This window comes from Bubalus kerabau, chromosome 4 (genome assembly GCF_029407905.1).
Source record: "Bubalus kerabau isolate K-KA32 ecotype Philippines breed swamp buffalo chromosome 4, PCC_UOA_SB_1v2, whole genome shotgun sequence".
In the NCBI taxonomy this organism is placed as follows: domain Eukaryota; kingdom Metazoa; phylum Chordata; class Mammalia; order Artiodactyla; family Bovidae; genus Bubalus; species Bubalus kerabau.
Window position 1 is genome coordinate 115,972,965 of NC_073627.1, and position 22,313 is coordinate 115,995,277.

The window sequence follows — 22,313 nt, forward strand, 5'->3', positions numbered from 1 at the left end:
AACATATTTTGTTTTGAAGGCAGGAAAAATGCTGGTGAAATAGAAATAGAAAACTATCCAAGCTGATTCACATTATTGTATAGCAGAAACTAACACAATATTGTAAAGCAATTATAACTCCAATTTAAAAAATAAAGAATAAAATAACAAAATAATAAATAACAAAATAACAAAAATGACCCAGTATGTCATAACACTAAATTTTGCAGATATATTATTTTTTAATCCTCACAAGAATTCTAGTAAGTTGGCAGCCTAGAAAGTACTATCCCTATTTCACAAAAGTTGAAGCAAATTCAGGGAAGTTAAATATGTCCCCCAAATCACATAGTAACTAGTGGTGAAGCTGAGACTTAACCAGTGAGAGTTTTATTTTGTTTTAAAGTTTATGATTTTTCATTCCACAATTCATCTAACTAAAAAAAAATGTCAGTCATTGGTATCAGGATTGAGGCAGATAGTACTGCATACTTGAACACTTCTTGTATTCTGCTCCCCTGAAAAAAGCAGTGCAAACTAAAGAAGGGAAAAAAAAAATCTGTACTTCCGTTTCTTTTCCTTCTTGCTGTTAGCTCTGAGTTGGCTTAGCGAATAGTTTTGCAAGGCTTGTTTCACTCTGGGGCAAGGTTGAGCCCTGTATTTCAAACAAAAGACTGCCAGTTACTAACTTCTGGTTGCTAGGTGTGGCCTCTTTGAAATTCTATAAAATCAGAAGCTCAGGGTTCCACTTCCAGCACAAACCGTTCAGAGAAGAATCTCTCTTTAGTTCTTTGTACGGAGGTGAAAAAAACAAAAAGGTAAGTCTTAGTTTTCCTTTAAGTTTTGGCTGTTTTGATAACTTTTACTGTCAGTGTTTAACGTTACTACTGTAGAACTTCTGGCTACTGCACTTATATCTTTGACAAACATTTCTGTAAGATTACATTGGGAATTTATATTTTGGAAATCACAAATTGTAGTTATATTTTTACTTAGTAAAATACAATTTTAAAAACAAGAAAACTTTGCTTAATACTGGCTTTCTGTACTGTTGGTGAGTTACCATGGAAAAGAAGAGATGAATGTGTTTGTTCCTACAAGCTATGAGTTTCCAAGATCTGTAAGAACTTTATGTAGAAATCATGATGGATGGTGGGTGTTTGTGGGGAGCCAGGCCTGAAGAACCCAGAGGTGGGTTCCAGGGACTTAAATAATTTATTTTTTTCTTAAAAAAAAAAAAAAAAGATTCAAATCTCATAGTGGAAATTATGCCCTTTGTAATTAACATTTTAAATTAATGTTATGTTCTCTCATGCAGTATAAATAAATAAGAGGATCCACTTATTTCATTTAGAGAGGGTGTGGCCACATTCTTTCCCCTGGAGCCTCTGTGTCATAGACTGGCTTTTCAAGTGCAGATTTGAAAACCTAAGGGGAAAGGAAACACTTCCTGGGTGGTGTCAGATAAGTTATCCCTTGGGAATGTCATTAGGGCCCTCTAAAAATTATTCCACTTAGTAGCATCTTGATTGTCGAATGAGCTAATGGTTGTAAAACTCCTTAGAAAAGCAAAAAGCATATCTAAAGTAGAGATTTTACTGGTGTTGGATGTATGTGCAAAAGTGAGGGATTTTTGAATCCTAACCATATATCTGGCTCTTGTTTATTACAAATGTTCCTTCAAGAATTTTTTCTTAGCTCATTCTCAGTGTTAAGTTAAATGATCTGATATCTAATTTTTAGTGCTAGTTAATCAAAAACTATGTACTTTTCTTGCCTAGTTTGTGTCTAAAATTATGTTTGGACTCCTCTGCCCACAGGAATGTATTTTGGTAGGCACATTGCAGAACACCTCAAATGTGGTAAAATGCCAGTTTCATAATTTCAAAAGTCCTAGCCTCTTCTCCAGAAGCTGGGTTACCACCCTAGCCCCAGGCTCAACCACATCTGGCAGACAGCCATCATTTGACAGCTGTTGACAGAATAGCTAATAATAATATTATTAAGAAACCAGCTAAAGTTTCGTGGTTATTAAATACTTTTTCAATCAGAAGATCTGCAAAGATTGGTTTCTATTGATGTTAGCTTGCTCAGCTGCTGCTTAATCTTCTCTAGACCCATTAAGTGATGACATATTTGAAACCAGCGGACATATTATTTTTCAGTGATAAACCAAAAGCTGTCTTTTGAGTAAATGATTTCCTCTTTCCTTAAAATGGGAGAGATTTTTATAAGAAAGATAACAGACACAATTTATGTAATACCTTCCTTCACTGTGGGCTTCCCTGGCAGCTCAGACCCTAAAGAGTCCTCCTACAATGCAGGAGATCCAGGTTCAATCCCAGGATCAGGAAGATCCCCTGGAAAAGGGAATGGCTATCCACTCCAGTATTCTTGCCTGGAGAATTCCTTGGACAGTGGAGCCTGGTGGGCTACAGTCCGTGGGTTTGCAAAGAGTCAGACACGACTGAGCGACTAACATCACTCTACTTTTCTTTCACTATGCTAATTTTTTCCACCTCCTGGTACTTGAGGTGAAATTTAAGACTAGCATTTCAGAGCTGTAATGAATCTCAGCTACTGTGCATTCCAACTCTTATTTTTATAATTGGAGAGCCCTCCTCACCCCCAAAGTTAAATGCTTTCTTCAGGTCATACGGCCAGCTAAAGAGAGTCAAGATATGGTTCAAAACTCCTCAGTTCTTATTTTTACATCCTATACTTGTGGATAGAAAACATTAGTTAAATTAGTATAGATATTTTTCCTAAATAATTAGCACTGATACACTATTTGTTCATTCAGTAATGCTTTCCAGCATACTAAGTACCAGGCATTCTGCCAGGCATGGTAGATTATCACTGCCCCCATGGAATGCCTCTAAAAATATAGATGAGTAAATAGAAAGTGATAATGCAGAACAATAGGGGCAAGTGTAGGGGTGAAGGCAGGATGCTTTGGGAGAGCACAGATGGTTGGTCGCTTACCCCAGTGTTGAACTAAGGAAGGCCCGTCTGGAGGATGTGATGAGGTCTAGGCTAAGTCCTTTCTAAGAAGCATCATTTAGGCAAAGAGAATTGGATATGGAGAATGAAATAGCATGCCAGGCAAACAGAACACCCTACTCAAAGGCCTGGAAGCAAAACATTCATGAAACTACCTTTCATAAAGTGTTTCTTCATAAGTCATGCCTTTGTACAGTCTAATTGCCTTTTCTCACATGAGTAGGTGTGGGAAAGACTTGTGAAATATATAATCGAGGAAAAAAACTACACAGGCCAAAGCACTGAAAAATAAACTCCCTCAGGCTGGGGTAAAACCTGCCACAGTCTCCATGGGCTTACTGTGAATGAATTTGATTCTTAACTATAGTGAAGTGAAGTCGCTCAGTCGTGTCCGACTCTTTGCGACCCCATGGACTGTAGCCTATCAGGCTCCTCCGTCCATGGGATTTTCCAGGCAAGAGTGCTGGAGTGGATTGCCATTTCCTTCTGCAGGGGATCTTCCCAACCCAAGAATCGAACCCAGGTCTCCCGCATTGCAGGCAGACGCTTTACCGTCTGAGCCACCGCTATTAAAAATATCGTTGATCATTAAAAGCATATACACTCTTTTGGAATCAGAAAGCATAGATTTATGTATGCCTTGATGCTTGTCACTAGTATCTAGAAAACTGACAAAAAAATTACATTTTTCCCCCAGGTAGAAAATGGGGATAATGATGTTGTCCTCTGCGAAGATCAATTTCTGCTGCTGTTTTTGCAGAACTCTGATCTTTCTTACTTACCATCAGGAAGGCATGATAGACCACAAAACTCAGTTTCCTCTGTCAAAAATTCTGGAAGTAGGGTTTCATGAAGGTGACTGAGATAGAAAATGTGGTTTTTAAAGTTATTAAAAACAGTCGTGTTATAATTTCAAACCTTCAGAAAAGTTGCAAGAATATTGCACAAAATTACATATACTTCTTACCGAAATTCCCCAAGTGTTAATATTTTACCACACTTGCTTTATCATTAATTCTTCCTTTTTCTTCTTCTACCCTCTCTATATAGTTATTTTTACTGTAACATTTATGAGACCACTGCAGATATGGTGTCCCTCTGTCTCTAAATACTTCAACCATAGTGCAGTTTAAAAAAAAATCAGGAAATTAACTTTCATACAATGTCTTAGTTTTCTCAAATTGTACAGTTGGTATAATTGCTAATGTACCATTTCTAGAATACCTTTCTCTTACATTTAGCAAGCATCATTTAATGCATATTTACTTTCTTTTAATTTCTTGCTGAGTGAGAGGAAGAGAGCTCTCTTATGACATAAAAATGTTAATTTCTAGAAAAGTATACACTTTTTCATAGATAAATGAGATTGGTAGGCAGTGCATCTTCACAGATTATTAATTAGAACAACGCTGGAATTTTATTGATTTCCATGTAAATCAGTCTATTTATAGATGTTCAATTTCATCTTCAAATTAGATGATGCTAAGGACTGAGATGATCTTGGTTTCAGAGCTCATTGGTAGCCAGATTAAATATATATTGAGCCAAGGAATATTAAGAAAATAGGCTCTTAAATACCTAGTACATATTCTAAATGTTGCAACTAAAATAAAATAAATGTTGCAACTAAAAAGAAAGATGGAAAAAAGGCTCTTGTGAACTCATGGGATTATTAATTTTTTATTTTTAATGTACAATTCTAATTTCTAGACTGGATCATTCTCTGAATAGTAAAAATATATGACAAACATTTATATAGCATGTTGCAGTCTATAAAATGTGTTTGCATGCATTATTTGTTGATAGTTAAGAAATCTTACCTTCAAATTATTAAGTGGGTTTTATCGAGTACAACACATTGGTTTTCATGCAGAGGTTAGGTATTGAAAAGACAGAATGGTTTAGCAATACAATTTGAGCAAAATATTTTTGCTGTTTGTGGTATTTGTAAGGTATGTTGCAACTATTCAAGGTTCTGTTAAAACATGGAGTTGCATTTGAGCACTTAACTAGCAGTATATGAACAAATCTGTTTCCTGTAGGGAGTTTTTTTTTTTTTTTTTTAACATCCTGTCACAATCTTTCTATCTTTAAGCTTTGCTGAGAGCTATTGGATCTTATTTGTCTGAATTGAGGGTCCATTTTCCTCTAATTGTTTTCCTGAAGAAGGTTCTATTCAGGCTACTTCTCTTTTCCAAACCATATTCCAGATCACTTTTCCAGGTCACCTAAATAGCTTCTGACCAAAATCTAGGAACACAGAAGATATGTCACAAAGCTGTGTTCTCTATGGACATATGTGAAACAAATTATTTAACCCTTTTATTTTTGTTATTTTGTATAATATAATTAATAGAGAAATATTTTCTAGTCTTTCTCAAGTTTATTCTTTTAAGAAATTAATGCATTATATAAGCATTTTTAAGTGAAAAAATTGTAATGTACAGTAAAGTTTTCATAAAATTTATTTTGAAGTTGTGAGGATCATTTTAAAAGTTATATTTGACAATATTCTTAATCTCCTTTTTGATCGCTTTTGAAGTTTTTCGCTTCTAATTGAAAAAAGTGGAAATATTGGAATATCTGTTTCTATTACTGAGGGAAAATTATTCCACTAAGTGACCGATTATATCACTCATTTTGAGAAGTCTACTTTCTAAAGGGCGTGGATGAGATAAAAAATGGATATTTTAAATACCTGCAACCTTGCCAGAAATTGCAAGAAGTTTTGTATATGCAATTAAGCAAGAGGAAAATGAAACTCCATGTGCCAACAAGAGTTGCAGCGGATTATGGTGTAACAGGAACTAAAACCTTGTGCAAAACTGTACACCATCACTTCACCTCAGGAGCTAACTTTAAATTGATCAGTTGCTGGGGGCAGAGATTAAATAAGAGCACAATATATTGGTTCTCCTCACAGATGACAGAACAGTAATTTGAACAATTCCCATGATAATTAAGTAGAGCTAGTTTCTGCTTTGGATATTATTTCCCTCATGTATTTAATCTCATTACTTAGAATTTCTGCCCCTTTTCAGTAGGTGGGGATTGAAATACTTTGAACATACCGGTAAAGAATCAGGCTATGGGTTTTACTCCTCACGAGTCATTTAGCTTCACAGGGAGAATTCAAAACTGCTAAGATCTTCCTTCCAGTCTCTTTCAGATGTACTCATAATAGCAGTCTCCAGAGAAATAAAAGGGTGTGGAGAGATCGATCAGCATAGACCTGGAGCTTAGGCTCGTAAAAAAAAAAAATCCTAGACAAAAAGGATCCTTGAGGGTTTCTTTTGTAGATAATGCAGTAAACGCATTAATTTTTTAATGTACTTCAAGTTTTAAACATATACATAGCTTATTAAATAAAAATATTGCTGAATGATGATAGTAAGTCAAGCAATTTTCTTTAACATACAGTTTTCCAATGGAGGGCATGCATGGTGCAGTTTCACTCTAAAGAATCCTGTTAGAGCAAAGCAGCTGGTATAAAATAATTCTTTTCCAGGATTATTTTGTATTGGTAAAAAAAGAAAAACAACACATGTAGGATGAGAATTCAGACAGCTCAAATAGAAGAAATGTGAGTGTAGTGATTATTCCAGGTGCTGAAATAATTTTATACCAAGGAATGGAAAAGAAAACTGAATTATTTCAAGGAGAAATCTCACAAGAATATCTTTTTTTTTTTTTTTTAGGTAGAGTTTTGAGTCTGAATCCACTCCTGTAGATTGTCATAGATTATCTTACCTTATAAATGCCAGTATAATGTTCTTTCTCTCCCCAATAGCTTTGTTCAAGTCCTCATTAACCCTACATGGATTCTCCCACAGCTTACTAAGTGGTCTCTAATATTCCATCTTGCCCATCTCCTAGGCATTCTCTATGACACAGGATGAGTCATTTTTCTGAAATATAACTTAAAAAAAAACCCATTAATGTTTATCCAAAACTTTGGAAACACATTTGACCTTTTAAATTTGGGCTTCTTGAGCTAATAAACTCTTTTCAACTTCCCAAATATGACAGGCTCCTCTGTTTTGTTCTCTTTAACTTTTTAGCCAATTTAATCTCAAACCTTCCCCCAAAAGAGTCTCAGATCACCCAGAACTTCCTCTAAGAATTCTTAAACTTTTGAGTTTTCTTAGGAAGAGCACATACTGGCTTTAAGTTCTTTGAGGCAAAGGATGATTCAGTGTTTTTGTGCCCTCAGGGCTTGCTATACAGCAGGTGATCTGTAAATTTAGGACAGTGAAATGAAACACCAGCTTCGCTCTTTACAGCCTATATGCTTACTTATAGACGTCATCTGAGCCCTAAGGTTAGGCCTGAATATACTGAGAAAGAGCTACATTTCTGAGGCTTTGGGTTTCTATTCAAAGGTAGTAGAGTCTCTTTAAAATAAATTCAAATCTAGGGACTTCCCAGGCAGTCTAGGGGTTAGGACTCCTGCTTCCACTGCAGTGGGTGCAAGTTCAATCCCTGGTTGGGGAGCTAATATCCCACATCTTTTGGCATGCAGCATGGCCAGAAATACACTAAATCTAGCATTGTATGATGCTCCTAAGAGTAATCCTGGAAAGTAAAAGCAAGGCAGCTCTACGTCTTACGTATGTAAGGGAGTGGAGTGGTATGTATATGTGGTGAGTTTGTGGTTTGTAAAAACATCAACCTGTTTTCTTTTCAGATCCTTCAAAAATGGCAATGGTATCTGAATTCCTCAAGCAGGCCTGGTTTATTGAAAATGAAGAGCAGGAATACATTGTAAGTCGAGAGGCAATAAAATAACTTACTTAAATCGTAGTATTAAAATAGAAGCAAATGTAAGTGAATGGACAGTAATTTATTTCTCATTCACAGAAAACAGTGAAAGGATCCAAAGGTGGTCCTGGGTCAGCAGTGAGCCCCTATCCTACGTTCAATCCATCTTCGGATGTTGAGGCCTTGCACAAAGCAATCACAGTTAAAGGTAATTCTGTCTTCCCCAAACAGTCCCCTCCTAGACATTTCAGAATGGCTACTGAAAAACAAACATGTGCAATGGAAAGAGTCTGCTTCGTTTTGAAGATACAAGATCTTTATCAATCTCATTTCTAACAGACTGAATGCTGAAGTCAGCACCTCTGTTCGCACTTAAGGTGTGAACTCGGAACAAACACTGCAGCACTGAGGGCTGGGGAGAATTTCTTCTTCCTTTGGTGTCTCAGACGGTAAAGAATCTGCCTGCAGTGCAGAAGATCCGGGTTCAATCCCTGCGCTGGGAAGATCTCCTGGAGAAGGGAATGGCAACCCACTCTAGTATTCTTGCCTGGAGAATCCCATGGACAGAGAAGCCTGGCAGGCTACAGTCCATGGGGTCACAAAGAGTAGGACACAAATGAACCATTTTTTCACTTTCTCAGAGAGAAGAGAATGTCATCCCAAGTGCTTTCATCTGATATACAGAGTCGCATCCATGTCCCAGCCTGTTATAATTTATACTTCTTTGTTTTGTTAAGATCTTCATTTGAAGCATCTTGATAATGAATCATTTTATGTCTGTTATTCACAATAAAGAAAATTGATTTTTAAAGTCTAGAGGCCCTTTATTTCCAGGTGTGGATGAAGCAACCATCATTGAAATTCTGACTAAGAGAAACAATGCACAGCGTCAGCAGATCAAAGCGGCCTATCTGCAGGAGAAAGGAAAGGTCGGTTGTAGTGGTTAATTTAGATAATTAATTTCAGTCATATTTATGTTTAAATATAGCGTTTGATGGGCTTCTCAGGGAGTGGTGGTAAAGAATCTTTGCCTGCCAATGCAGGAGACACAAGAGACACAGGTTTGATCCCTGGGTAAGGAAGATCCCCTGGAGTAGGAAATGGTAAGCCACTCCAGTATTGTTGCCTGGAAAATTGTATGGGCAGAGGAGCCTGGTGAACTACAGTTGATGGGACCGCAAAGAGTCGAATACAACTAAGTATGCGTGCGTAGATTTTGAAATTCAGTTGCCTAGTTCTTTCAGTCTCTAGCCACTGTTTTCCATTACAACTAAGTCTGGGATTACTGTATTTATTTTCTTGGTTGCAATGTAATCAATGCTATCAAATTTGCTGGTTTTATGCATTGTTTTGATTCTTTGCACATGTGGTGTTCTACATTAGAGATAAGCCTTTAACTTGAGCATAACAGACATCAAGATTACTGTTGGCAGTAAGAAATATATTCTGATTGAAATGTGACTTCTGTTAAATTTTAAACTGAGTTGTTTAGTGTCTGAACGTAAAGTTTATATGTATAATTCTACTTTAAAAGTAAGGTTTCTATTTTATACAAAATATGGGTAATTTTTTTAAGGAGTGTAGTTAGAAAACCACATAATGTCTGATTACAGTGCTTATTTGAAAAGTGCAAATTTCAATGGTTGGAAAAGTTATTAATACATTATTTTTTAAGTATTCTTATTACTATTTCAGTTAATACACAATCTTTATAATTTGAGCTTTGTCATTTATTCCCTCTATAAAAGATTGAGAATGCTATCCTTTAAGGAGTTATCAATAAATTCAGTAAATTTCATTCTAATCACTCTAGAACCAAAAAGATTAAGATATTAAATATTGGGTACCCTTTTCTATGTAAAGGGAAGGAGCTATGAAAAATGGTTAGGTTTAGGACTCAGTAAGATTAGCTACACATCAAATAACACTGCTTTACTATATCACCTAATGTGTTATTTACTAAAAGGTTATATATCTTCTTATTATAGCCTCTGGATGAAGTTCTGAAGAAAGCCCTCCTCGGTCACCTTGAGGAAGTTGTTTTGGCTCTATTGAAAACTCCAGCCCAGTTTGATGCTGAAGAGCTCCGTGCTGCCATGAAGGTAAACCACCTGATTTAAACAAAGCTCCTTTCCTCAAAGCATGTCCAAACCACTTATGCCTCCTAGTATATTCTCAACAACCAGCATAGGGCCACCCATCAGTGGTAATAAGATGAATAAGTGAATGAATAAATAAATGAAAAAATAGATGCTGGTGTTAACAACTATGCTATTTCCACTATCTTCATGATGTTACCGTATTTAATAGATCTCACTTTGTATTTATTTGCCCAAAATATTGGCATTAAACCCATTTTGTTTTTTAAGCAATATAATACATACTTTATTGCAATTAATAAATATTGTGGATATTTATTAAATGTGAGAAATTTACTAAATGTCAGATTCAGACAAATTTTGGAACATAATAACTAGTTGATACTTTTGAATGAAGATTTTTCTACATTTCTTCTTTTTTTTTAAATCTTTTTCAATTCAGGGCCTTGGGACTGATGAAGACACTCTGAATGAAATTCTGGCATCAAGAACTAACAGAGAAATCAGAGAAATTAACAGAGTCTATAGAGAAGGTAAGTTTTAATGCCTAACAGTCCAAGTGTCTTAGTTGAAAAGGAATTCTGATATACTTTTTGAAAAATTGAGTGTGGATGTTAATTATGGGAAAAGTACATATTAAAATTTTTCTTTCATTGTCTGTCACAGGTCTATCACAAGCACATATGGTTACCAGACACATAGAGTTAGTGGGGTACAAATAAGGGACATGATTGTTTCAGTCCTCATCAACTTTGCACTTAAAAAAATTGTGTCTGGGACAAATGGCCACATTGTATTGCAATGAAACCCTCAATTCAAAGATCTGAATTTAAAGAATTTTCTAAAAACATTTCCTACTTTTCAGAGATTTATTTCATAAAAATGTCCCGTTGTCTTTTCACTTTGAAAAGATAACAACAACAAAAACAAACAAAAACAAACAAAAACCCTCCAAACATTTGTCCTTGAAAAGGTAAACAGCTTGGTGCTTATAATTCTCTGATGGAAGCTAACTTTACCATTATGAACATACATGACTTACTCACTGTTAACATCCAGTTAGATTCATGGGGATGAGAGACTAGCCACGGCTCATTTTATCTATTCAGTGAAACATCTCATTTCAATGGTATGCTTAACACTGTAAAGAGGATATCTGCAAATGGGTCCTGGGCAGTGTTGGCTCATCACTATTTTCTTTTTCTAGTTTCCCAAGCCCCTTGTTTTTTTTTTTGTTTAATTTTCCCAACCCAATATGTAGCACCATAGAGGATCATTCTGCGTGATTTTAAAACCAAGCACAGAGAATACAATAGTCCTCGTGTATTATTTTCACAGCAATCTAATAAAGGAATCAGAATAAGGAAGCTTTTAACCTCATGTTCTGCAATTCTTACCTCATTATCAATATTTACCTTAGGTCTATTTATCAGTGACAGTCATCAAGAGGGGCATTATTACTATTTTTTTTTATTTTATAAAACATAGTTTACAAAGGCAAATAGCCATAAATTATTCCCGAGGTACAGTTCAGTGACTGTTTATTAAAATGTTCTGCCTTCTAGTCAACTATAAATTCAGGTAAATTTTTGCTGAAAAGATAATAACAGCATTATTTTTTAATGTTAAGTAAGGGTGTTTAACAGAGAAACATTTTAAATCTATATCTACTGTAGATGTGTATACATACACATATGCATACATAACTAAATTGTATTCCATATAAGATATTTATCACTTCAAAGTAAATAAATACTCTATGTTCAAGCAAGCACTTTGTTTTATCCTTTTAAATAACTGTTCTATTCACCCCATTGCTTAAATTCTGGTATAGTTTATTTCAGAAATAGTTATCTAGTAATGTATTCCTGTGCAATTTATTCTTGTTAGCAAAAGCTTTAGGGCTGTAGAGTTTCATTCACAGTGTTATCTAAATTGTTTTAATTGCTTTATAGGAAATAAATTTGATGATCAAAAATTTTACTTGATCTGATTTTGCTTTATTAAAAAATGAAACTATTTGAAATGTGTTCCATAAATCATTGAACATTTGGCATTGCAAGTTGTGACCCAATATAGAGATGTTAGATATTATTACCATCACCATTATCACTAGTTTACTACAAAATATACTTTTCCTATTTCTCAGAACTGAAGAGAGATCTGGCTAAAGACATCGCCTCAGACACATCTGGAGATTATGAGAAGGCTTTGCTTTCTCTTGCTAAGGTATAACTAAAATAGATCTGGAAATATCTCTTCTTTGATGAAAAGTAAAATCTTAGATTTCATCTCTCTCTAGAAATGAGCAATTCACCCCTTTTTTCTGCAAAGAATATTACTCATCTGATTTTAAGAGAATAAATAAGCCATGTGATTATATGCTAGAAAACTACTTACACGAGAATGGGATATTTTCCAGGGTGACCGATCTGAGGAGCTTGCTGTAAATGACGACTTGGCTGATTCAGATGCCAGGGTAAGCAAGTGCTTATGAATACTCTTAGAATCCACTTTGCTACTTCAATTAGGTCCGACCTGAGGTGAGGTACTACTTGAGGGCCTCCATGTGAAAGCAGATATGAGATTCTCCAAAAGGATAATGGCACCTAATGTCCGTTCCCTGAAGGATGCCCACCAGCCAGGACTCAAACAATCCACGAGAGGAAATGTGGTCTTTATGTTTTCAACGGTTGCACTGTTCTTGAAGCTGGAGAGGATTGAGAAAGAATAGTAAAATTTTGATCTGTTATTGAGAAAACCCTGAGTTTTTATTTTACCAGGTATAAGAAAGTAAAAGTGAAAAAAATAAACACATCTAACAATTCTTTAAACAGTGAACATTGGTTTAGAGGTGTAAGTTTATATTGTAAAAATATTATGGTAATGATATTAAAATTATAAAAGTTATAGCATTTATATATTTTGAAGTATATTATTATATATTGTTTCAGTGAGGTTGCTTGTTTTTTTAATACATCAGTGTATTGGCAATATTAGAAAAACTGTGTCATTTTGGGACTTGGAATTTTTGTTAAAAAAATGGCATCTAGTATTTACATATGCTGTTCTCATGGTACAGTTAGTATTCTCCACAAATGCATCACAGTGAGTTAGTAAAAATAGAAACTTACTTGACTACTACACTCTCTTCACTATATCAGTGCATTATCCTGCACATAATAGGCATCTATTGACTTTTGTTGAATAAATGCTTCTATATCAGTTGTTTGCTCAGAAAGTCCCGAATAACTTTGAGTAACTGCCCATAGTAAGAAATTACTCTTATTTGCTTGTGATACTTCTGAATTTGCTTTCCATTGTAAGCCTATCAGGGAGCTTCCCTGGTAGTCCAGTGGTTAGGAATCCGCCTTGCAATGCAGAGGACACCAGTTCAATCCCTTGTCCAGGAAGATCCCACATGCCTCGGAGCAACTAAGCCCATGTGCCACAACTACTGAGCCCATGTGCCTAGAGCCGGTGCTCTGCAACAAGAGAAACCACCGCACACTACAGCTAGGGAATAGTGCCTGCTCTCTACAACTAGAGAAAGCCCACATGCAGCTGCAAAGACCCAGTGCAGGCAAAAATTAAAAAAAGACTATCAGGGCTCTTAGATGTGTATTTATGGCCATTACATGGATTAGTGTGACCCAGGAGGGGGGTGGTAATTAACATTTCAAAGGTAACAGAGCATGTTGGTGACAATAAGGCAGAGATTATCTTTTCCATTTACAAAAGAGGAAAGTCTGTAGTTTAATAATGTGAAACTACATAAGATTACTAAGATATCTTAGTACTAATATCTAGGAACGATTAAGTTGCAGAGTCAGAATTTGAATCCCAAAATTCTTACATCAAAATCAACACCTAGGTAATGGTTGAATTATTGATTTATTAGTACCATTCACTGAAAATCACTTTGAACACTTAAAAGTAAAAGTAAAAATTAGAGAGTGTCCCTTGATGTTTTCTTGATATAGAATGCAATCTTAAAGCAAGTTAACTCAATAAACATTTATTTTGCATGCATAGATTCAGTCTCTAGCGTTTGCAAGGCAACTTGAGAGATTATGGAAGATACTTGACAAAACAAGGTTTCCATCTCTAAGGAACTTGTAATCTTAGCATTGCCACCTGCTCTGATTGTATCGGACACAAAGCAGCTGCCTCCAAAATCTTTGAAGAGATCTGACATTCTTATGCAGATATCAAGTCCTCAGATGGTCAAGTGTTTGTTTTTGTGTTTCTTAACAGGCCTTATATGAAGCAGGAGAAAGAAGAAAAGGGACAGATGTGAATGTGTTCATTACCATTCTTACCACCAGGAGCTATCCCCATCTTCGCAGAGGTAAGAAGAAAACAAATGTTCCCTGGGACTGTTTGCAGAAGTCACTTTTTTTTTTTTTCCAGTGAGGACAAGCAAGAGAAAGGAAAGGGCTTCCCTGGTAGCTCAGATGGTAAAGAGTCTGCCTGCACTGCAGGAGACCTGGGTTCGATCCCTGGGTCAGGAAGATTCCCCAGAGAAGGAAATGAATGGCAAATACACTCCAGTATTCTTGCCTGAAGAATCCCATGGTCAGGGGAGCTTGGCAAGCTATAGTCCATGGGGTCGCAAAGAGTTGGACACGACAGAGTGACTAACACTTTCAAGAGAAAGCAAGAAAGAAATCTTAATCAGTGGCACTCTGAAACCAAACGGATGCAGTGCTCCTGATCTCTTATCGCTACTTGTGCATTTGTCCCGCTTTGTACAGACACCACTTGATAGTATTTGAAACACATTTTATGACTTTGGCATGTAGAACATTAGTTTGTTATTTTTACTATTTTTTTTTCCTCAAAATATTTGGAATAGGTCTGACAATATATACAGGTAAAACAGAACACATGAAATTACAATGAAGAAAAAAACACCTGAGGCTAAGTGAAGAAAAGAGTATCTAGAAACTTCAGAAACAAAAGCTAAAAGAGAGTTCTTGCCACAAGATTTAGCCCTGAGTGTTTTGGAAGTCAAGACAAAGTGCAGGACGTGATGATTACTTCAAGTTTATTATTTGATAACAGCACTCTGTTAGCACTCTGAGATTAGAATTAAGAGGAATCTACAACACAGATCTTTATATAAAGAAAGATCCATTTGCTGTGACATTTGGCTCTGATGTGGAGTTACGGCTGTCAATCAAATGTCACTTCTAATAAATGTCAACATTTGCAAAAATTTTCCCAAAATACACAGAAGCACAAAAATAGCCATGTGAATTACATCCCTCAGAGAAGATGATGTATCCAAAATATGCTCAGATGAATAGTTAGATTTACATTGTGTTTTTTGAAGTTCAGTCCTCCTAAGGAATGCTTTGGGCTTCCCAGGTGGTGCTAGTGGTAAAGAACCTGCCTGCCAATGCAGGATATGTTAAGAAATGTGGGTTCGATCCCTGGGTTGGGAAGATCCCCTGGAGGAGGGCATAGCAACCCATTCCAGTATAAGCCTGGAAAATCCCATGGCCAAAGGAGCCTGGCAGATGATAGTCCATGGGGTCACAAAAAGTCAGACACTACTGAAGTGACTTAGCATACACATAAGGAATGCTTTGACTTTGTGGCCATGCCTGATTTTGCTAGTTTGCTAAAAAAAAAAAAAAAAAGGATGTTTTGTACATCTCTAAATTTAAACTTAATATTCAGTGTTTCAGAAATATTCCAAGTATAGTAAGCATGACATGAACAAAGTTCTGGACCTGGAGTTGAAAGGTGACATCGAGAAATGCCTCACAGTTATTGGTATGTAGTCCTGGAGGGGGAAGAGTTTTCTAACTTGAAATTGTATTGTCAATGTTGTCCAATAATCTACAAAATATAATAATAAGACAAAAACTCATATATAATTTATGTTGCAAATAGAGGTAGCATGTAAGATAATGGCAATAAATATTTAACTAAAGTGATGCAATAGTCTTGTTATGATTACAGGTATTATTTCCTTGATTAAAAAGATGAGCTGGTGGATAATACTGAGCATCTACTTGTACCATGCAATATACCAGGCTGGGCATGGCAAAAAGGAAAGTCAAAATGGTCATTAAGAGCATGGGATTTGGAATTAGATAAATGAAGGTCCATATCCTGGTCTGTCACTTGCTGAGTAATCTTGGGCAAGCTTAAAGGATTTAGGCCTTCAGAAGAAAAGAATTTTAAAGTTTTCCCTTTTATTCAGATGACCAGTCCAAGTTTGGAAACCTACACTATAAAGCAGTGCTTCTCAAACAGTAATGTGCACATGAATCCTTTGGGAATCTTGCTAAAACGCTGATTCTAATTCAGTAGGTCTGGGTGGAAACTGGAAGTCTGCATTTCTAACAAATTCTCAGTTGACTCCAGTTCTTTTGGTCCATAGATGACACTTGGAGTAAGAAGGTAGAGAATCTTCTTAATACTGATTGACACATCTGTTAGTATTTTATTTGGCAGTTGCCTTATATTTTATGACTGTCCTGTCCCACTTGGATTTTTTTTCTTATTACAACAGGAAAAAAAGTATTTCTTGCCTGCCAACACGGCCTTTAACATATCTACTGGTTTCCTTGTTTCCATGAAGAGTATACTCAGGATAACATGAACTATTGAAGTTGCTATCGGTGGACTTAGGATAATAGGAGATAAATGATACTGTCAGAGGACAGAATATTCAAAATCACCATCTAGAAAATAGCTTCTTTTAAGCCAAATATCCCTTACTGGGGGTGGATGGTGAGGAACAGGAAAAGAGAACAGAATCTTACTTGAAAACCTCTGTATTTCCTATTTCTTTCATATGTATCTTTCTTCTTTTGTGGTAAAGATATCAACTAAAACATGCCTCTCTTACAGTGAAGTGTGCTACAAACAAGCCAATGTTCTTTGCTGAGAAGCTCCATCAGGCCATGAAGGTAACATATGATTTGCTTTGAGGGAAAAATTACTGTGTATGGAGAGAACAGAAAATCCCATATTGTTTAAAAATTACATTTATTTTTTGATATCTTTTCATTAAAAATTATTTTCTATCCAATGCAAGAGGTAATGCACTTCTTAAAATAAAATTCTGTTAGACTTGTTATACTCTTTTATAGGTAAGATAGTAAGGTGAGCTTGAAAGCAATTTGTAGATTACTCATGATTTGCGTAAAATCTGAGTCAGCAGAGGAAGGGCGATATACTTCCTCTTTTAATGTATGATTTTAGCAACCTGCTAAGATTCTAAGCTTTACAATCTCTTCTAAATTTCATTTATCATTTTTATTATTTTGCCTTCCATATGTCATTCTAAGATTTTAAAATGTCATTCTAAGCTCATCAAAGTGTAAGGTGTTGTTAAGATGTATTTGAGATATCACTTTAAGTACTGCACTTTATTGTCTAGCTTGCATTTTATTATATAGGATGGTACCTATATACTTGTGAAAAGTTATGAAGTTGTCTATTTTTTCCCTTTGCAACTCCAAAATAAGGAAGTCTTAGGAGAAAGCAATGTAACCGTTCAATTAATAGAAAAGAGTCCCTGTGATGTGATAGGCATGTTCCACCAGGTAGTTGGCAGAACAGTTCCTGACCCCATGCCTGCTGTTACCTAGTGAGGTTATTAGATGGGTAATGAGAACACCTAGTATTGTAAATGAGAAGAGGGACCTGTGTCCCAGACTTTGGAAAGCAGTGTAGCTGTCAGCTAAATCACAACATGCTATTTGAACAGGAATTAGCCAGATGAGAGCAGGAGTGTAAAGAATGAAGGGATAAAGCAAGTCTGGTCCTGGAGGAGAACACAGCATGTCCCTTTCAGGATAATAAATATAATTAGAGTGATGGTGCATGGTGGAAGAAGTTGTAGAATTAGGCAGGGCATTGTAAGCCCAGGTAAAATGATTGATTTTCATCCTAAAATTAACAGAAGGTCACTAAAAGGTTTTAAGCAGATGAATCAAATGATCAGATTTACAACGTAGAAAGTTTACTTTGCAATTCTTGAATAGCTTAGACAGAGGAAAGACTGGATAGTGGAAGATCAGTTAGGAGGTTTTAAAAGCTCTCTATATAATTCTCTTGTCACAGTTGAGTTCGTGTCATTTTATTACCACTTGTTTGAAGTGTGTGTGTTTGTGCATATTTTACTGTGGAAATAGTTTCTCCATAAAAACTATATAGGTTAGCAAAAGAACTTCACATTCATACCCACATACTACCTTAAGAGTAAGCTTGGAATATAAGGGACACTTGCCATCATTTGTTTCTGACAGGGTGTTGGAACTCGTCATAAGACACTGATCAGGATTATGGTTTCCCGTTCTGAAATTGACATGAATGACATCAAAGCATGCTATCAGAAGTTATATGGCATCTCTCTCTGTCAAGCCATCCTGGTATGTTGTAATTCTCATAATGTTACCCCCACAAATGATAATTTTTTTGCAACTTCTTCATAAAGAAGGGCTGGCTTACTGTATCCATAAATTACATATATAAGATTAATTTGTTATATTAAGATACAGAGAATTTTCTTGTGGTCTAGTGGTTAAGACTATATACTTTAACTGCAAGGGACATGAGTTTGATCCCTGGTTGCTGAACTAAGATCCTACTTGCTGCACAGTATGACCAAAAAATAAAAATTTTTAAAAAGATACATAATTTAAAGTAAATTGAACTTTCACTGGTAAAATATTCTAGTGAGTTCTATGTAGAAAGACTGCAGATTTTTCAATAGTCATGGAAACAGTTTACCATACATACATTTAGCAATCAAAATACTTTGGTAGAGATATATAATGATTTATGTTGCAATGAATATTGATCAGAGGATTAGAAACTTTTTATTCTAAAATTTTCCTTAACTTTGTCATATGTAGAAAATATAGAATGCATGTTCAAGTTAGAAAGTAAAAAAGAAGAAAAAAAAAAAGAAAGTAAAAAAGAAAGACAAGTCAAGGAGTTTTGAACTTAATGAAAGATAGATGACTATTTAAATTCAATTTGGCATTTATATTGGATAACAAAAATCTAACATGAAAATTGAGACTATCGTGGACTTGTAACCTTCACTCTGGTTTAGCAAGTCAGAGGTGATATGAAATTATATTTTGCTATATTTATTCTGTGTTATATTTCATTCTTGGAAAATAATGGCTTTAATATAGAATAATTGAAAGAAGTTTGCTATCTGAATTTTGAAAGCTATTGCTTTCATATAATCAATTAAAAATACCAGTTATCTGCTATATAAATTTTATTAATTAAATAAGTGATATTCTTATCCAAGATCCTAAAAAATTGATATACTGTGATGTATGTTAAGCCTAATACAATAATTAGTCTACAATTTAAAAATATTTTCTATTGATTGTGGTCTCAGGTAGCATTAAATATACTTTATTTTTATCAACAGGATGAAACCAAAGGAGATTATGAAAAAATCCTGGTGGCTCTCTGTGGAAGAGACTAAACATTCCTTTGATGATCTCAAGCTTTTTGATCAGAAGACTTTTTAATCATCTTTTCATTCCATATCATAGATTTAAATAGGAAAGTTTCTTCAATAGAAATATAGTCTAGTAACTTCTTCCTGAAAAATAGCCTATAAATCATTTTTTGTATTACAACTCTTTATAAATACAAATTTTTTTTTAAATATAGTTATTCCAAACTATAAAACCCTACAAAGAGGTTGTTCTAGTAACAATGCCTAAGAAAAATATTTATCTTGCAGAAAATAAAATGATTTTACAGGACAGTTGGTGTGTTACTGATTTTTCTATTCTGATTTTCTTTTGTGTGTAGTGCAGTTGCTTAATTTGATATCAAGGGACAGGAATCTGAATTTTATATTATGATCACTTGTTGAAATAGATTTTGCATATTAAATAAAATATTCACAGAGTTAGAAACTGTACTTTTTACATTTTACCATCTTTGTGTATGTGCTCAGTTGTGTCTGACTCTTAGTGACCCCATGGACTATAGCCTGCCAGGATCCTCTGTCCATGAAATTCTGAGCAACTAACACTTTTACTTTGCATTGTATGTATTGTAGCTCAGATAGTAAAGACTGTCTGCAATGCAGGAGACCTGGGTTCAATCCCAGGGTTGGGAAGTTCCCCTGGAGAAGGGAATGGCTACCCACTCCAGTCTTCTTGCCTGGAGAATTCCATGGATGAAGGGGACTGGCAGGCTCCAATCCATGGGGTCACAAAGAGTGGAACACAACTGAACAACTAACCCTTTTACCATCTGGTTACAGATTATTGAGATGGTATCTCTGTATAATAGTGGAATTTATTGCATCAGCATTGTAACAGTTGAACATTCTGCTATATTTCATGAACCAGTATAAAGATGAAATGGCATCAGCAATAAAAATTCCTCACTTTTTAAAAAAATGGTAGTTGCATGTATCAGTCAGTTCAGTCAGTCACTCAGTCGTGTCCGACTCTTTGCGACCCCATGAATCGCAGCACTCCAGGCCTCCCTGTCCATCACCATCTCCTGGAGTTCACTCAAACTCACGTCCATCGAGTCAGTGATGCCATCCAGCCATCTCATCCTCTGTCGTCCCCTTCTCCTCCTGCCCCCAATCCCTCCCAGCATCAGAGTCTTTTCCAATGAGTCAACTCTTCGCATGATGAGGTAGCCAAAGTACTGGAGTTTCAGCTTTGTATAGATTTCTAAGAAACTATCAGATTGATTTCCAGGATGGTGTACCATTTTACTTTCCCACAATAAATATATAAGTAATCTAGTTTCTCCACAACCTCATCAGCACTTGACATTGTCACTATTTTGTATTTTGACATTGTCTATTTTTTTATTGTTGAATTTTGAGAACTTTTTATAAATTCTAGATATTAGTCCTTTGTCAAATATGTGGTTTGCAAATATTTTTTTTCAGTCTGTAGCTTTTTATCATCTTAATAGATAAAAGACTTTCTCAGAGGAAATATTTCAAATTTTAATGAGGTTCACTTTTTCCTTTTAATGATTTTGCTTTTGGTGTCACATCTACAGACTCTGCCTAACCTTAGGTCCTGGAAATTTTCTCCTCTGTTTTTCCTCTGAGTTTTATAGTTTTTCATTGTCTATTTGAGTTTGTGATTCATTTTGAACTAATTTTTGTGTAACATGTGAGATGAGACTTGGTCAAAATTCTTTTATTTGCTTATGAATATCCAATTGTTCTCACACCATTTGTATAAAAGGCTATTTTTCTTTTATTGAATTGCTTTTGCACTTTTGTAAAAAAAAAAAATTAAAATTTTCCTATGAGAGTATTCTTACCACAGAGGTGATAATTTATTCATTCCCAAAATAATTCAGCTGGGTATTTAAAATTCTGACTATATCTTAGCTTTATTCACTTAATTGTAGCTTTATTTGCCTTAATTACCTTTCCTTCACTTTCCTCCACGTACATCTTATGGAACAACCATGACGACTTGGTCCATAACATATTAGCCCAACTGAGGCTAGTAGTAAAAAGTGAAAGTGAAGTCGCTCAGTCGTGTCCGACTCTGCAACCCATGGACTGTAGCCTACCAGGCTCCTCCGTCCACGGGATTTTCCAGGCAAGAGTACTGGAGTGGGTTGCCGTTTAGACATGCTGCTTATTACGTCGCTGACTTTTTTAGTTCTTTTGTTACTATATGTGATACCTCCCTTGTGTGATGGATTGAGAAGTACCTGAGTGGGAAACTAGAAGGAACGTGGTGCTGGTTCATTGAGACAGGATGGATTTATCCAGGTGTTTTTGTTGTCACTGTTCTAAACATAAGGTCAAGGTGGATCAAATAATATTTCTGCCAGTTGAAACTGTGGGGCTTCCCTGGCATCTAGTGGTTAAGAATTTGTGCTTCCATTGCAGGGCATGAAGAAACTAAGATCCGACATGCCACTTGGCATGGCCAAAAAAAATTCTGCTGGGGAATTCTCTGGCAGTCCAGTGGTTAGGACTCCATATTTTCACTTCAGAACTGTAGGAGGCATGGGTTCGATCCCTCATTGGGGAAACAAGATTTTACAAATGCCCTGCTGGGCAGCCAAAAAAAAGAAAAAGATTGAGTCCACACTTCCTCCTCTTCTAAATTATAAAGAAACTGCCTAACCTTGTTATTCTTCTTTTCCTGTCTTACCATCCCCATCCATTTTCTACTCTTTTTTGCTCCCCTCTGGAAATTGACTTCTGAAGACTTCACCCTACAGGCTCACTTATCTTCTGACTTCTGGGTGAATTCAGGCCTTGGGAGAAAAAGAGAGATCAGGAGGAGGTATTCCTTCTATAGAGATTTTATACAGATTTATAAATCTGATTCTATATAGGTTTATTAACATGTGTGTTCTACAAGTATAACATCTTATGGATGGCCCAAGCTCCCAAGAATTTTTTTTTTAGAACTTTTCCTTTCTTGTTACTTGGATCCTGGAATTCATGCTGATACTGGTCCTTGG

General features: G+C 35.6%; 1 protein-coding gene across 1 annotated transcript; it reads left to right on the forward strand.

The window, feature by feature from the left end:
- Window positions 1-613: 613 nt before the first annotated feature.
- ANXA1 (annexin A1) lies at window positions 614-19,603 on the forward strand. Its single transcript, XM_055578313.1, has 13 exons — window positions 614-797; window positions 7,670-7,746; window positions 7,843-7,951; window positions 8,578-8,672; window positions 9,732-9,845; window positions 10,285-10,375; window positions 11,992-12,071; window positions 12,265-12,321; window positions 14,100-14,193; window positions 15,531-15,626; window positions 16,713-16,771; window positions 18,116-18,238; window positions 19,261-19,603. Exons 2-13 carry the CDS (start codon window positions 7,681-7,683, stop codon window positions 19,315-19,317), a joined length of 1,041 nt encoding a protein of 346 aa, XP_055434288.1. The 5' UTR covers window positions 614-797; window positions 7,670-7,680; the 3' UTR covers window positions 19,318-19,603.
- Window positions 19,604-22,313: the final 2,710 nt, after the last annotated feature.

Coding starts and splice junctions, on each gene's coding strand:
- ANXA1 (XM_055578313.1), top strand. CDS start 7,681: ATGGCAATGGTATCTGAATTCCTCAAGCAGGCCTGGTTTATTGAAAAT. Junction 9,846..10,284: donor AGCTCCGTGCTGCCATGAAG/GTAAACCACCTG, acceptor TTTTCAATTCAG/GGCCTTGGGACTGATGAAGA. Junction 12,322..14,099: donor TGGCTGATTCAGATGCCAGG/GTAAGCAAGTGC, acceptor GTTTCTTAACAG/GCCTTATATGAAGCAGGAGA.